This window comes from Neopelma chrysocephalum, unplaced genomic scaffold (assembly GCF_003984885.1).
Source record: "Neopelma chrysocephalum unplaced genomic scaffold, ASM398488v2 Primary Assembly neopelma1_61b, whole genome shotgun sequence".
NCBI lineage: Eukaryota > Metazoa > Chordata > Aves > Passeriformes > Pipridae > Neopelma > Neopelma chrysocephalum.
Window position 1 is genome coordinate 2133255 of NW_020897717.1, and position 16726 is coordinate 2149980.

At 40.8% G+C, this 16726-nt stretch overlaps 1 protein-coding gene across 4 annotated transcripts in view; it reads left to right on the top strand.

The window, feature by feature from the left end:
- DAAM2 (dishevelled associated activator of morphogenesis 2) overlaps positions 1-16726 on the top strand; it is a 221977-nt gene that overhangs the window by 179281 nt on the left and 25970 nt on the right. For 3 of the 4 annotated variants that reach the window (XM_027681762.1, XM_027681761.1, XM_027681763.1), the window contains 3 exons: positions 1323-1430; positions 4213-4245; positions 7711-7817. In XM_027681762.1, coding sequence (XP_027537563.1) covers positions 1323-1430; positions 4213-4245; positions 7711-7817 — 248 coding nt within the window. The remainder of the gene's footprint in view (positions 1-1322; positions 1431-4212; positions 4246-7710; positions 7818-16726) is intronic. The other variant, XM_027681764.1, reaches the window with a different exon arrangement.

A 16726-nucleotide genomic window follows, 5' to 3' on the forward strand; every position in this document is an offset into this window, starting at 1 on the left:
GGGAAGTAGAGCCTGTTCCTAATTAGTTCTGATAATTAAGTGTTAATGCACTTTGCTGCGGAGGTACAAGTCAGGTACTTCTGAGCTGGAGCCTGTGTGAGGTTTCATTGCTGTTGCTTGTTGTTCATGGCTTTCTCTGCATCAGTGTTCTTCTGGCTCTTCACCTCCTGGGGTTTGCTTAGGTTTTTTTTACAATCCCTTCTATGCATTTCTTTTTTCTTTTAATCAATGACTTCCTTATTTTTCATTAAAGTACAATAAATGTACACCTCATTAACCAAATGAACTGAAAGATAGTACTGTCAGATGTGAAGAGCAACCTTTCCTTTCCTTTCCTAAATGGGCAATTGCCCAAAGCTCGTCCCACGCAACATGCACTTTAGGAGTCAGTAGAAAGGAGAAGGTAGTTCAGTCTTTGTGTCCTCTGCCAGCAAGGGTATCTGTCCTGAGAATGTCAGCAGGAGACCCAAGACCTTCATCTAGTTTAGGATGACTGCTGGTTAGCCAATTCATGTACTGTGAGAACCTATTTGATCTGGGGTTGGTGGACAGCAAAGTAGGAGGAATTTGTGCCTGTCCCACTCCATGCTCATCGTCTGCCAGAGAGCTAGGATTCCCTGGCGTTCAGGATAATGTATCATCACAAGGGTTGTGAACATTTCCAGTTAGTGTGGATGATGCTGTTTCAGAGATCTGAGTATAGTCTGTGTCTATCTGAGTTGACAGAGACCTCATATAGACAGGGGAGTTTATGTGATAGGAAACAATTAGACTTCAAAGACTCAGAACCTTAAAAGTAAAATAAAATAAAATAAAAATTTAAACTACTTTCACGGGCAGGCAGAATGAAAACCATGCACCCTTTGGGCTTTATAACAGAACCTGGCAAAGTTTGCAAGAGGGAAGATGCGTCTGGGGATTGTCATGCATCAGTGGCTTTCCTAAGCTCTTTCTTCCTGATGGTAACACTTCTTTCAGCATGACCACAATCCTTGTGTTAGACAGATGGCCACTCTTGAAAGGAAGTATGCTGTGGGATCATGGCTAATGCTTGAGATGTGGTCTGCTAGTCTTGGAATGTGCCTTTCCATCAGAGGCTTGCTGTGATGAAAAATACAAAATAGTATGTTTAAAAACAAACAAAAAACCCCACTATTTTTTCTTTCCTTTGACTCTTGAAACAAAGTGTGCCCTCTAAAATGACAGTAGTAGTACATAGGAATATGACCACTGAACACAAGAGTATGATCTATCCAAATGGGATTGGATGTTCTTAGCTAAAAGTTTTTGCTATCTCACTAAAATATGACCTTTTCTTTTAGGAGAGGATTCATGGCACAATCTGGAATGAGATTGATGATTTAAAGGCATTCAAGGTGCTGGATCTAGAAGATTTTGAAAAGATGTTCTCCGCGTATCAGAGACACCAGGTAGGGATGAACTCTTCTATACCTTGTCTTCCTTGAATTTTTGGAGGAGAAAAAAACACATGACACATCTGGACCTTTGTCCCTCTACAGTCAGGCTGTATCATTTGATACTTTGCCACTGTTCAAAAAAATCACAAGACCAAAAGAAGTGGGGAGGGACATACAGGGCAGAGTATAACCTTCCGTTACTGACATACTTCACACTAGTGTCAGCTCTCCAGCAGGTTTAATCTCTGTTTAATCTCAATAGCCACTGCCTTGCAAAGCCTCCTGAGCTTGTTATTTATATTTACATATCAATCTTTCTATTTCTCCCATTCATCTAGAGAAAAAGACTGTAGTTGCCTGAGTACTGAGCAAGGTGACTGAATTAGCTGACAAAATTTCATTTTGTCTGTTTCTTCTTAAACAGCCAACTGACCCAACTGGCTAGGTGACAGAAACTGTCCGAATAACAGATTATAACACAAACAGCGTACTTTAAAAGTGGCCATTTATTAGAATGTCTTTTTCCCTCCTCTATTTCTTGGAAAGCAAGTCACCTGCAGTCTGTCTATCTCCGCTGACTGAGATTTAGCAGCAGACAGATTGTACTTGCACTCCCTCAACTCCCCCAGCTTTCCTTTGTGTTTGGAATATGTTCATTCTCTTGTACGCTGCAGAACTGGATCATTGCTGTGAAGTTTTAGGAGAAGACACAGACTTGATTGCCATAAACAACCTTTATGATTATGCCGTACAGTGATGATGACTATTTCATTAACTTATTCAGTACCTTGAAATTAACAAACCAACCCCTTGTCTTTGGACTTTCCATCTGTTCCCTTCTCTCTTTCATTTTTCTGTTTAATCCAATAAGCATAATGAATAACTCTTCTAATTTACTAGGTCACAGCCACATAGTTAGGCATCCCCACTTGAACTCTGAAGCATGTGATGTTACCTGTTGCATGATGAGATTTCATTTCTCATTCTGCTCCTGCAAATAGCTGTTGCTGTTTCAGTAGGTCCCTCTCTCTTTCTGTGAATCCCATTCCTTGAAAAAAGGTCTTAGTTCATAGAGGGGAAGAAAGGCACACAAAACTTCAGTGCTGTTACAAGACTGGATTTAGACCCTGTGCCAACAGCTTAGCTATGGTGGTGAGCTCTCAGTTGATTTGCAAGTAACCAGACTGTCTTCTGTGCGCATGAGTAGCCACTGCAGCATCAAAGTTCCATTCCAATGTTAAAGGTGCAAACATTGCAGCTTCCTCACTAGAAGTGACCTTGCAAAGCCTTACTTCCTTTTGGCCCCAAAATCCAAAGCCAAAGCTGTCCTGGTCTGATGAGTCTCAGTTAGAATCATAAAATTTATGGCTATGTTACCAATCACTGAAAAGCAGTCTGACCTATTCAACCATAAACTAACCTGACCCTTACCCCTGCCCACTGGAATGGAGCCATCATTTCAGAGCAACCTCCATGGGTCTTAGAGCAGTACCCTTCCATCCTCATTAAACACACTTTATGATAGTGGCTCTGGACACTAGAGTAACAGTTATGTAACATACTCGCATTTTTGTGTAGTTAGATGTATTGCTGCCCTTCCAGCTTTTGTTAAGGCTTTTACATTGGTGGTTTTGTTTTTCTTTTCCCTTAAATACTCCACTGTAATGCTTTCTTTTTCATCCATACTCACTCCAGTGTGAACTGGCTTCCAATCATCAAGTCCTCATAAATTTTCTTTTTTTTTTCTTAAAAAAAAAAAAGACCAGGCAACCAGAATTGCTTTTGAATTAAAAACTTACAAGAATTTCTCCAGTTCACATTTAGTCTTTTCTCCTCTTTTACTTTTGGAAATACTCCACTATGACCAAGTGTTTACCCTGAGTTTGTGACTTTTAAACTTCATCCAAATGTCTGTAAAGAAAAATGCCAATGCAAAGACCTGCTCTTTTGCATCTGAAATATTGAATGAGTAGAGATAAAAATATTTCTTTCTTTGCTGTTATTAACATGATCTTCGTATTTTTTTCCAATTTCATTTACATTAAACAGCTTTTCTTTTTTTCTTCATTTTTTTTTAATGACAAAGAGTCTCTTCTCCTCTCTCAAGCCCAGTGTATTATTTTTGGTGGCTATGAGGGAAAACAGAATTGTCCAGTGTATAGAATGCTGGACCAAGAATTCTTGTCTTTTGACTTGCTCCAATCTATATTGACCTTTGGATTCAGTATATCTGGTGTTTTCCTGGAGTATGGAATATGTTGTGAAATATTTGTTGTTTGTCACCCAGCAGTGCTGTTAAGGCTTCCTTGGCGGTTGCAGAGTCCTTTCAAAATACTTGGCTAGAAGTTGTTAGTGCCATTGAAACAAGTTTTTACTTATCATACTTGTTAATAACTGCAAACTGTGCCTGTGCATCGGGAGAGGAGAACTGACCCTCAAGTTTTAACCTTGGCAGTTCTTTCAGTAAGGCTCTGGACTAGATTTGTAAAGGTATTTAAGCATTATCCTAGTTAATATTTCAAGACCTAAGAGATTTATGCTTTGGAGACTAAATTTATTATTTTCAGAAAAGACCTAGAACTCTTAGGTCCCCAACATCTGCTGATTTAAAATATGCAAAGGAATGCTGAAATACCTTTGAACCATCTGGGCCAGTATTACTTGCTAAGCATTTTATGCTCTTAGAAAACAGTGTGTGTCTAAATTCAGCTGCCTTGTTAAACTTGATATCTTTCCCTGTGACTAATTTTTGGCATGTTTTCTTCTTCGTTATTTGCGACTGCTGCCTGCATAGGACCTGCTAACTAACCCCTCCTCCTGTAAGCAGGTGAGTATCATTGTCTGCCTCCTGATCCTCTTGCAGTGTGTGTGAAGGTGAAGTCCCACACCATGACATTATGGGGTCATGACTCCTCTCATGCTACTTTTTCATATGCCCTTGCACTCTGCCTTCTGGGTGGGGAAGGTGGTACAAAAACTTCCTTTAGTTGTACTAGCTCTAGAGTAGGAAGTAGTTCCTGTTCTTTCACTTAGTTATAATCCCACTGTCGTTTCTGCTGGTGTCTGTATCCCCCTTTTTGATGATCCTGAGGGAAAAAGGCCAGGGACAAAGAAGAATGTGAATGTGAACTCTTCCTTAACCAAAGTAATTGTCTCTCTAGTGGAGAACAAAAGGTCCTCTCAGGGAGCCTTCACTCCCACTGTTCCCATCTGTGGTCCATCTGCTTTGGACGACTGAAGTCTTCAGATGCATTCACTAGCCACAGACTCTCTGATAAAGGAAATATTTCTTTGTGTAGAACTGGGCACTTTGGCTTGGCAGAAGGATTTGTGCCATCTGAGGAGTGGAAGGGTTAGAATGGAGGAAAGTTGCGTTTCAGACTGCTGAAGCCCTAACGAAATTCAGCAAAAAACTAAAATGGTATTTAGATAAGTAGAGATATTGGATTGCCCATATGTCTTTAAACTGGATACTTCTCAATTTATTCAGCATCTTAAGCAAAATTCTTGGCAATAATTTTGGTAAGAGCAATGCTATGGGAAGAGGATTTTTCAGATATCACAAGTGTTTCTAGTGGCTTCAGAAGAAAGTAGTTCTCACCGTGAGTGCTCAGGGAACTGTATTGAGAAAGTCTAGTCAGGATTTCTGCCACTGGGGGAAGCTAATACATGGCTTTGGACCTTTTACCATGGCAGCACATCAAGAAACAAGTCAATACAGTTGAAATAGTTCCCTAAAGTACTGATAATTACTAGAACCTAGGGTTCTGAAATGGTACCAGGCCACAAGTTCTTCAGCTTACCAAAATCAAACTCTGTTTGAAACAAGGCACCAATAAGATGAACACGTATAGTCATTCCGGCACTGAAATTTTAGTTGATTTTTGAATTTGCAATTAAAATATCAACTGTGAAATACTCTTTGAAGCACATAACATAATGTTATTCCAGATGGAAAGTTGATAAAGAATAATGGGATAAAACTTAGGCATCTTGTCTGTCAGGTTGGCAATAGCTCCAACTGTTTTTGCTTTCAGGGCGCTTGGCCTCTCTCACAAAAGCTAGTCACTACTGCCCTCTTGCTCAACTTTTCGGGTGTCTGAGAAAATGTGGATAGTCCATATTCAATCTGTTTTCCTTCATCTAAGCTTGGAATCTGGCTTTGGTAAAACTTGAGGCTTCATCTGCTTTTGCTTACACCTAACTCCAAGTATCTATAAATATCTCTCTCTTCAATATGAATTCAAGAGAATATATTTTTAGATGAGACTAGCCCAATCCTTATGACCAAGGAGTAGGCCATGTCTGAATAGTTCCAGTTATCTGTTGAACCTTGTGGGTGGGGGAATTGGAAATGGCATGTAGACTACTGTACCAATCCATGCTGCATGGCTTTAAGAGAAGCTGAGTAAACCCCCACCCCACATACACAGACAAATGCTGAAACTTTTTTTTTCCCTTGGAATGGGTGCTGGTTATCACTATCCAGGTGCACTTGTGTGCCAGCATTAGCTAGTGAGGATCAGTGAAACTTTGAAACCAAGAGCACTGACCAACAAGTACCATTCTTCCCTTCAACAGCTGCCCTTCCCCTGTCTTCCTCCCCACAAACTCAGAAAACTCAGGAAAACTTCTAAATCTCTACACGCCAGATTATACTGGGGGTGCTCTGTTTATTGGCTTTGTTAGTTATTCTCTCAGAAATAATGAACTTACCCAATGCTAATTTTTCCTTTGTTTGGAAACACTATTTGATGTATCAAGTAACATTGCAATTTTTTTTCTGCCAAGCCAGTTACTTTGGGCACATCCAGCAGAACTGCCATGTGCATGGCTTCAGCTGTGCATTGTACCTGCTTATAAATGCCACTTGGTATTGGTGGTGACTCACTACAGCACAATTGGATGTGGCTGTATGAATCCCTTGTATATCCACGAGCAACACAGATTCATTGTAGCTGACTATAACAATAACTGAAAGGATAACTAGCAATATGAATCTGTGATTTACATTAAACACTCAAATACTTGGGTGTCAAAATCTCTTGGATTAGTCATGCTGATATAAGTAAGTCTTGAGTTGCAGAACCTTGAGTCCTGAGAATGAATTCTGGGAAGCACCACTGTATGCTTGCCATGATCTAACACATTTCCCTGGGTATCTGCTGTTGACCACTCTCAGGGACAGGATGCTGGGTCAGATGGGCCTTTTGATCTGACTCAGCATGCTTACTCTTACATACTATACACCTGCTTATTTGACAGGTGCATTCAAAGCTAGATTATACTTGTAAAATCTCAAGGCCTGAGAATATGGATATCATGGAAAGGCTTTTTTGGAAATGTTGCAGCAGCAGTTAGCTGGGAAAATAAAAACTCCTGTTTTCAATTCCCTCTTCTCTGTTGGTAACTACAGTGCTATTATTGAGAATCAACACGTTTTATCATTACCTCTACTGCCCTTTAAGGAATGGTGTTAAAAGATACTGGAAACTACAGAAAGCTAATCTCTGGAAGTGAAACAAATACCATGACTCTCATGTGTAGGCAGGACAAGGAGACAGAAAGAGGCTTCTGGATGGTCAGACTGAGTTTGCAAATATTTTATCTCTGTGTGCTGTGACAAACATTCTGGACAGGATTTTGTAGGGTTTTTTTCAGGGCATGAATACAGCAATGGGGATATACAGAGAACTTTGGAAAATGTTTCTGTACGATTAAATGTATTAGTTAGTTTTTAAAAGAGAAGATAATTTAGATGTAGATTTTGACCATTTAGTAAGATAAATGCCATTGTGCCCTACTGTTTGCATCTCTCATATACTATGGATTGGTCAAGTCCAATGGCAGCTTTAAGAGATGACAGAAGGATTTTTACTGATTGTCCTGCAGCCTTACAAGAATGTTGTGTAATCCCTGCAGGAGGTGCATCCACTGAAGAATATGCTGTGACACCAGTGGGCTTTATCATAATGTGCCTGATTTTCCTGTCATGCCAGTTTTTCACATTAGCATAATAACATAAATATTGGTAGAGTGAGTCCAATAGGTCAGAATCAGGTCCAGTATTTGGGATGAAAGATGATCTCATAGGTGTTAATTAATTATTTCTGTTTGTCTAGTAATACAGGACCTACCTACATGCTTTCTACCCTTCTTGTCTCCTTTTCTTACCATGGGGGTGGATTTTTCTAGGTTGGGATGGGTTTGTTCATTACACTCAACTAAAGCTATCAGTCTTGGGTGAGAAACATGATACTGATTGTTCTCCCTCCTTTTGAAATACATGCAGAAAGAGATGGGCTCAACAGAAGACCTTTACCTCTCCACACGAAAGGTGAAAGAGCTCTCTGTGATTGATGGCCGGAGGGCCCAGAATTGTGTCATTCTCCTTTCCAAGTAAGTGTGCTAACCTTTAGCTCACAGGGTATGCCATGGTAAATGTAGGGGTAAGAGGGGAGGGAATTAAACAAATGGACACATTTCTTTTCCCAGCTAGACCTGCTAATACCTGCAGAGCCTCAGATAAACCTCTCTTATGGTTTCATAAAAGGACGTCTGTCCAACATGTTATCTCACTTAATAAAAATATGGGCGCAGACACGTTTTGTGCATCAAACAGCTGAACGCCAGCATGTACCTGAAGACTCACCATCAGAAAACTCAGTGGTAGATGAAAGCAGATCTTTGACACTTCGCTCTAGGTGATGTGCCCCCATGTTCTCTGTCTGTCACTTGTCTCTGTTTTGTGTGTTTCTTTCTAAATGTTGCTCTGAGCATCTCCCTGGAATACAGAAGAGCTGGAATGATGTTTATTTTTGTCAATTTTGACTTGTGGTGAGAACAGTGGTAAACGTAGACAGACATATCCAAGAATTAGATCTTCTGTTTGTAAATTAGGTGTTGGAAGCCAGCAGTTCCCTTTGCATATTCCTGCAATGACTAATGCGTTCAAATGCAGTGACATCAGGGCCCTTTATATCTTTTCATGTCTTTCTACCAACATAAGTACTGGCCTGGCTGTCTGTCTCCAGCTATCAAATTTGTGCAGATGCTGATCAATCTGAGAAAGTTGCTTTTCCTACCAGAGGAGGGACAGCGAGGCTGGAGGCAGAACCTAGTAAAGCTGTGGCAGTACTGAGCAGAAAAACTGTTTCAATGATCAGTCGAAAATAAGCATTCATATGGATGTGATGCTTTTCTGCTCCAGCAAGCTAACAGTTAAAAGCAAAGTTACAGCCAAACCACCGGGACTGGAATGAGTTCTTTCCATTGCTTAGTGAAACCCACGGAGGCTCTGATTATGCTACTTATGTGGCATTAGCCTGCATGTCAGCAGGACCCCCACCATCCAAACCTTCAGTGAGGAAAGGCTTAATTTCTCTCTCTGCAGCAGTTGCCAATGCATGTCTTTGCTGGTGTTGGCAGCTGACTGAGGGCAGAGGAATGGGGAGGCACCAGGGCAACAGGATTTTCATGCTGTTTGACGGATTTACTAAATTGTGTCTGGGGTTCAGGTTAACTCATGTAAGCAGGTGGAACATTTCCTAGAAGTGGTAACATAATGTATGCAGTTTGCTGGGCTGAGAATAATCCAGGAAGGTGGTCCATGACTTGGTATGGCACTAGATATTTATTACAAAAATCTTCTATCTCCAAAACAAAAGCTGTGTGGATGGCAGCAATATGTGTTTTTCAGCATTCACCTCTTTCTGCCACACAAGTCTGGGCAATTCTTACCAGAGGAGAATCCTCTCTATACAGTGAGAGAGAGTGTATCTCCAGCAGCAGTGTCACTGAAGCACTTCAAGATACACAGCGTGTGTTCACTCCAGGTAGGACATGAAGTCAGTTCACCTCAAACTGCTCCTCTGGAGTCAAACCAGAGGTGAAAAACTGTTTATTGTCACTGTCAACTTCTCCACTAGGAAATATCTTGCCCTTATTGTTAGCAGGCCTAACATGGATGATAGAGATTTGGAGACTGAGCTGTCCCTAAGGAGTCTGCCAGTTTGTGTTGTCCCCTGTTAACTTTCCCGTGCTGTGCTATTGGAAACACCAGTTTCCAGGGCTATCACTGGCTTAGATCATTTAAAGTTTTTAACAGATAGTGTTACACCTAGAATATCAGAAATATCTTACAGCTTGGCCCAGGATTGGTATTCTTCCCCAAATTTCCCTTTTAAATGCAACCAGAGAAGCAAAAATCTTTGAGAACTAAAATAACACCTCTACATTCATGCCTTTTTTGCTCTTTGTGCTTATATGGTTCTATTATTAAAGACAGCAATTGGGAGGATTTGCTGCAGGCAATAATTGAAATGGTTTTATGACCCCTTTGCAGTTTTTTTCATTACCCACGTCTTACTCCTTTAGGTTAAACCCTAAAGGAGAGACACTCCCAGCGAAATCATTCCTATCTGCTGCTGTGCCCTTGCTGGTCCTGCAGCACACCTCACACACATGTGCATGTGGGTGTGCACACATGTGCAATGGCAGGGGATTTTAAACTGGTGACAAACAAAGAGAGTTTGTGCAACCCTGAGCTTTCAGGTTGCCACACTATCTGCCAACAGCTGTTTCCAATTGACTATTACTGTGCATATATCCCTGTAGTTTATTCCCCCTTTGTTTACACTAAACTGTCGTGTCCTTTAAAGTAAAATAGCTGCATGGGTTGGGTTTTCTTTCCCTCCCCTACTCAAATGTTTTTGTTTTACTAACACTGTGTTAGAAGGGGTCAGGCAGAGCTCATATTTCATATGGTCCAACAAGCCAAAATCTAGCAAGAATGAGAAATAGATGTCTCTTGCTTTCTTTTGCAGAGAGACTGCAGCATGGTAGACTGAAAAGAGATGAAAATTGAATTGCTAGTTTATTTTTGCTGACAGTTAACAGATTCGTAAGCCTTCCTCCCCATTCCCATCTCTATTTCCATAAAAAAGCTCTATTTCAACTACTTGATAGTAGTAGATCTTTCAGTGTTCCTGCAGAGGAAGAATTAAATTGTCCTTGTTTATGTGCTGGTTTAAAAGTTAACCAGCAAGGCAAAATGAACTCAATTCAAAAGAGAGATTTATAAGTCAGAATAACAATTTATTAAAATAATGCAATAAGTACAAGTATACAGACAGACAATTGGTTTTAACCCACAAAACCCAAATGTACAAACCCAGCACCCTGGGGTATGAACAAAAGTGGTGTACCTTGGCCCACCCCCCGAGTCCAAAGCAAAGGGAGAGGGGATAAAACCTGCTGGTGGGAGAGCTGCTGCAGTCTGGTCAGAAGTGGTGATTGCAGTCCAGTTGAGGGTGGTGGTCTCAGCCTGGTTGGGAGCAGCGGTGGTCTGCTGTCTTCCTCTGGGTCCCACGAGAGAGAGAGCTCCAAGGCTCTGAAACTCCCAGTTATATACTCTCCAGTTCAGGCGGGAGTGCTCAGTCCCTCCCTCAGAGTAGGGAATTCCATAAAAGGGCATGCGGATGCTCAGTCCCTCTTATCAGAGCGGGGAATTCCATATAAGGATATCAGAGCAGGGAATTCCATAAAAGGGTACAGGAACATCTTCCCACCTTGCAGGCCTCTACTGACAGCAGTTTTTGGGAAATGGCATGGAGGCTATAGAATACACAGTTTTGGGTTACACCCATCCAGGGATGAATTGGTCCCAGCCGTTCTAACCAGGACAGTTTAATAGAGCCTGATGGATCTAAAACAAAGCTCTGTTCCATAGGCCCACTTTAAAGGTTTGAACAGACACAAGATGAGTTTATTTCACAGTGTTTTCAGTAGGCCATAGTTCAACCAGGACATGAAACCATCTACTTGTGGTGAGTTCAGGCGCCCACCAACCTCAAATTTAGCTTTCTTAATGGTGTTTCAAACATACAGTTGCTTCTGTCACACTGGAAATCTGCTATCTCTCATGAACTTCCTGATGTCTTCAGTTTTCACCAGGCTGGAGATTTACTGTCAGACTTGTGTGGTCTGAAAGAGTCATCCCATATCCCCATGTTTCTCTGCTTTCACCTAGCAGCTGGAAATTTCTCTGATCTCTCTCACTCGTATGGCTTCTCCCTGCCTCCATTACTTAAGTAATGGGTAATATTTTCACTGCTGTACTGTAAAAGTAGAGCATAAAGTACCATATCTTTAAATGTTCTTGCAGAACATGCCCAAAATATATATCACTTACTGTCTTGCTCTGTGAAACGCTCTGGAGAGATTCAGTTCTATAAGACATTTGTTTGGAAGAAGGTTGAACATGTACTTATGGAACTTTTTTTTCACAAGTTATTTTGCATGAATTCCAGAAAAAAAATTATATCAGTGTTCTTCTGAGATGTGTTTGTTATTCCTGTGGCCCGGTGAGTCAACAGTAACCTTCTAAAGAGAAAGGTTACTAGAAACAGTAGGAGTGCTAGCAAAATGTCATAAAACCAATAGTAGCAGAAGGCAGAATCTGACTACACAATAGTGGATTTAAACATGAATATGACAGTAGATAGATACTAGCAGACAGCTTTACCAAATGTTTGTGGCTTTCTTGATTTTCAATTCAAACATCAATAAGGGAGAAGAAAAGGGTCTTGGGCAGAATTTTCAAAGAGAATGTTAGAGAGATCAAGTATTTTTCTCACATCACTGTAGCTTCTCCGTGCTTTCAAACCTTTTCAGTTCAGACACTAAGAGGACAAGTTATTCAGCGAATGTCAGTCTCCATGTACTGCCTCTGCACTGCCCCCAGTCCCTGTATGCCTTTCTGCCATGTAACAGTACAGTGTTCACCCTTATTTCAAAGTAGATTTGAAGTAGTATGATATTCTGGGATACAGATCATGTCTTGATACAGAAGTAGCTAATCAGACTCAGCAGTTCAGTTCCTCACTGTGCTGTCTTGAAAAACACTGGGCAACAGACCCTCCTGGGTTCCTGAGACTTCCTGGTTTTAAGTGAAGGTCTGCAATAAATGGCTTTACCTGCTATCCTGAGTATGATACTCAAAGGCAAACTGAGCATGTTAGTCAATGCCATCCTGTCTTAGGTCACAACTAGGAACCAGGACACAGGGTTGTGATAAAAGATGAACCACTCCCTCATCCATATCTCACTGTAATTTGGGGACTCCCAAGTTTGGCCCTGCTTTGCTCCTTTTGGCTCAGAAAGATGGTCATCCCCAGATCCTTCTTGGAAGGAAATTGAGAGTATTTGGATAAAAAGTGGCTTGGTCACTCATGAGCTTTTGTTGAAGGAGGACAAGAAAAGAAAAACCTGTTTCTTTATGCACTTGCCAGAATACTTTCACAGTGAAGTGCTGAAAAGGCACTGGTGGATTTTTTTCCCAACATGTTGATATAATGGTGTAAGATGTACCTCGTAAAATGTCCCATCTGTTGTGCCGCAAAAGTTAAAGCACTGTTGCCTTCATTGACAAGCTGAGGATGTGGAAAGAGTGGCTGCATCTTTCTGTCTTCTGACTGAGTCTGCAGTTAGACCAGCCTGACTCCTGAATGCTGCTTTTGAGAGGAGGCCTTCATGGGATAGTGACAATGAGTATTCCCAAAACACAGATATTGAACAGCCTGTAGCTTGGCAGTTGTACAGAGCCTTAGGAGAGCTCAGGAGTTAGAGAAAGCTTATGTCTCAGTCACAAGGTTTGGGAATAAATTAACTAGTAGCCTGTGCGAAATGACTTGTGGAGATGGAGAATTCTGCAGTCAGCAAAAAAGATTTGTGTGAGCTATACAAACTGGCCTTAGGATGTAGCTGAGTATCAATCAGTGCCTCTCACTGTCACAGCTACTATTTTTGGCATCTTTTGGAAGCACTGTAGTTCAGTAAGAGCTATAAAATGGCCTTGATACATGATAATCAGTCCCCTTCTCCAAGGTAAGAGTGGGACTGTGATCCCTGTGGTATGGGAGCTTAACATAGGTTCAACAAAACTGCAGGTTCTCTGTTAGTGAGCAGGCATTCTTCTTTCTCAAAAGTTAAGCAAGATCCAAGGAACAAGCCCATGAACTAACTCACTTTTTCCTCAGAGGGGGAGATGGTTAATGAGTGACAAGTATTCTGCTTTGATTCATGTGAGGGAGAAATGAAGGGGGGAGGTTACTGTGAGTTAAATCAATGGGTATATTTAAGGAGGAAAAATGAGTGAGGACTAGATGTCTGCAAGGGAAGTTGATGTAAAACTGCAACATGTCTCCCAGGCATGTTCTGAGTCAGGCTGCCAGCGTTCTCCAAGAGGACGAAACAATAAACCACTTGATGTCTGCAAGTGAAGCTGGTGTTAAATCAGTCGAGGTGTCCTGGGGAGATTAGTGATGAATTACTCTACAGAGTCAATAGAGAGTATTTATGAAGCCAGAGGGGATAGAGGCAGGCAGGCTAAGTACCATATCAGTTATTTGGTAGTTGTTGAGCTTTAACATTACTTGAAGATGACTCAAGCAGTTGGACTTCCGTATGCTGCCACCAGATGTACGGGTGAGGGAAGAAGGAGGGAGTATTCTCCATGAAGATCCTTTCCTTTTGTCATCTGACCAGTGTCAGGCTGCTGTTGGAAAAAACAGCCAGTATCTGTTTTATGAATGAATGCGCTGCAGCTGAGGAAAGGGGCACTGTGTTTTGTTCTGGTCACATTTACTTCCTGAATCATGATCCCAGGATACATGATTTAGAGAAGTGTAAGGCAGAGGAAATATAGCTTGAATTGTACACTGTTCTGAATTGAGTTACCTCCAGGAACTGGAGGAAGAGTGCCTGGATCTGCAAAGCTTATAAGAAAGTCATTGCAGACTTTCCAAGAGATATCAAAATGTAATTTCTGTAGTGTAAATTTTTGGGCCATAATCCCACTTTAATTTGCTGTCTGTTTCATATGAGTTTTAGGCTCTGAGGGATGCCTCTATTCAGTTTTAAATGGAAAGATTTTACGCATCTGCTTTAGGTTCTTCTTTAATCAGTTCACCTGTTTCTATTTAAAAGCTGCACATCTGTTTCACATTAGTGCTGGCCATCTTTAAGATCTGCTGCATGGCTGGGCATGAGTTTTGAAAATACAAGAAGAATCACTTGATTAACAATTCTTTGTCCAGTTAGTCAGCCAGTTTTTAAGTGGGGAGATCTATGTTTTGTGCCATTGATGCTCTTGAAATGCATCCTGTCCCAGAAGAAGAACAAACCCATTTTAGAAAAGTAAGATAGTTCTGCTGTAAATTCTTCCATACTTGTAATTAGATTGGTAATAATCTAGGATGCACATCTGCAGGCACCATGACCCTGTTACAGTCCTGTAAGTGACTGAGTTAAATTGCTTCTTGGCAGGGGACTGTCAGGCTTTCTGCTTCTCTCTACTGCAGGCTAAACCATTCAAGCCAGATGTTCTTCTGCTGATGGCAGAGGGCACAGAATCATCCAAGAAATCAGTGTGTTTGTATAACTGTCTGTCCTTGGGGCTCTCAATTATTTTTGAACAGATGTTTTGAAGTGTATTTAGTACTGATGAATGGCAACAAGCAGAGGAGCTTGGAGTCTTAAGTCCTCAGGCTCCTGAACTGAACAGCAAGATCAGCAATAATATGCACAACATCATTGTGTTGATGTACCTTAAACCTGCTTGTTTGGTCCTGTTTACTGCATCCCCAAACACACACAGAGGTACTTGCACTGTGTAATGGGTGGTCAGTGCAGTAATTGCTCAAGTTGTTTGCATGGAAAAAACATGAAACTCACCCTCATTCTTTTTAACCTCAATGAAAGTAGCAACAAAAACCCCCTTCACACTGCTGTTACTAGGCTGGTTTATTGCATTCCCTCTCACAGACTGTGTGCCTGTGTTATGAGACACACTAATCTTCAGACTCCAGATTCTGAAAAATGCAAAGGTGCTCTCTAAAGGAAAAATAACCCACAGAATGTAACACTTTAAAAAATGCAGGCACCAAATTGTTTGGCATGTGTAATATGTGTCTGCTAGGAACCAGACCCACAGCCACCAATTTCAGCCCTCATCTGGTCACAGTGTTCAATCAGTTCAGGGTCACACAGCCATTTTCTGATTGAGGCTGTAGAACTTTATGCAGAAGTCCATGTACTGAAGTTTGTTGCTTTGATCTGCAGTCAAACTGATGACCTGAAGTAAAAAGTTTCCAGCCTTTTCATTGTAAAACTTTTAATGCTTATATCTCATCCAAGCATGGCCCAATTATGTAGCTTTTCTGGAAATTCGGTACATAATCTTGCTTAACTGGTATCAGTTTGCCCTCCTTGACAAAGGAAGACATGATGACCATCTAGGAAGAGAATAAGAGCAATTAGAGATGTAATACGTAAAAGCTTTCAAATGTCTGTTGATTCATATTTTAGTTTCCAGCTGTTGGTTATATTGGGCAATATTAAAATGTTTTAAGTTTCTTAGATTTAGTAATATTTCCTGTTATAAAAATAAAGCTTTTTCTTTTGCTTTTACCTAGTTCCAAAAATATGATTCTATCCAAATGTCAATGGCAATATGAAATTTCAACAAGGAATTTCTTAGCACTGAAGACAAAAACATTTTGCCTCATGCATCAGCCCATCTCTTATTTATATTTGCATTTCCTCTTTCTGCTGTTAATTAATTATGTTGATTGTAAAAGGTCCATGGAGACTGTAGACTTCACTCCTCAGATATTTCTTTTCACACTGTCATGTTTCAGTCCCAAAATTGAGATTTTCTTGTGGACAGCCATTCCTTTATGGTTCATTTGGAACTCCTCTACTGTCCTGAAATGACTGGTGAAAGTGTGCATTTCTTTGTTGACATCTGCTCTGAGAACCACCAAGTTCATTTCATTTATCCATCAAGTAACATCTCAGTGATCACAAATTTTGGCTCCTCCTAGTCTGTCCTGGATTTCAAGTGGAGACTTCAAGACTTTTTTTTTAATTGATTCTGTGTTTAATTGTAGCTGATGACCCCTACTCATTGCACACAGGTGGACAGAAGTAGGTGGTAAGGAGAGTGTAATTTTAGTACCTTAGGTAACATTAATAAGCTCTTGTTTTCAGAGCTTGTTTCATATTGGCTATAAAACATGGATATGTAGATGCTGTCTATCCCCTCGTCAGCTGTCACTGCTGAAAGAGTCAACTTAGCACAACCAATCTTCTTACAAGAAACCCTGTTCTCAGTAAGGGAATTTTCAGTCCCATTATTTGTTACTCTGTGAGATGCTTTAATATTCACAAGTTAGGTTGTTAAATGGGCTCACGGTCATAAATCACATGGATTTGAGTTTTACTATAGCAAAAGAACTTGATGAGGG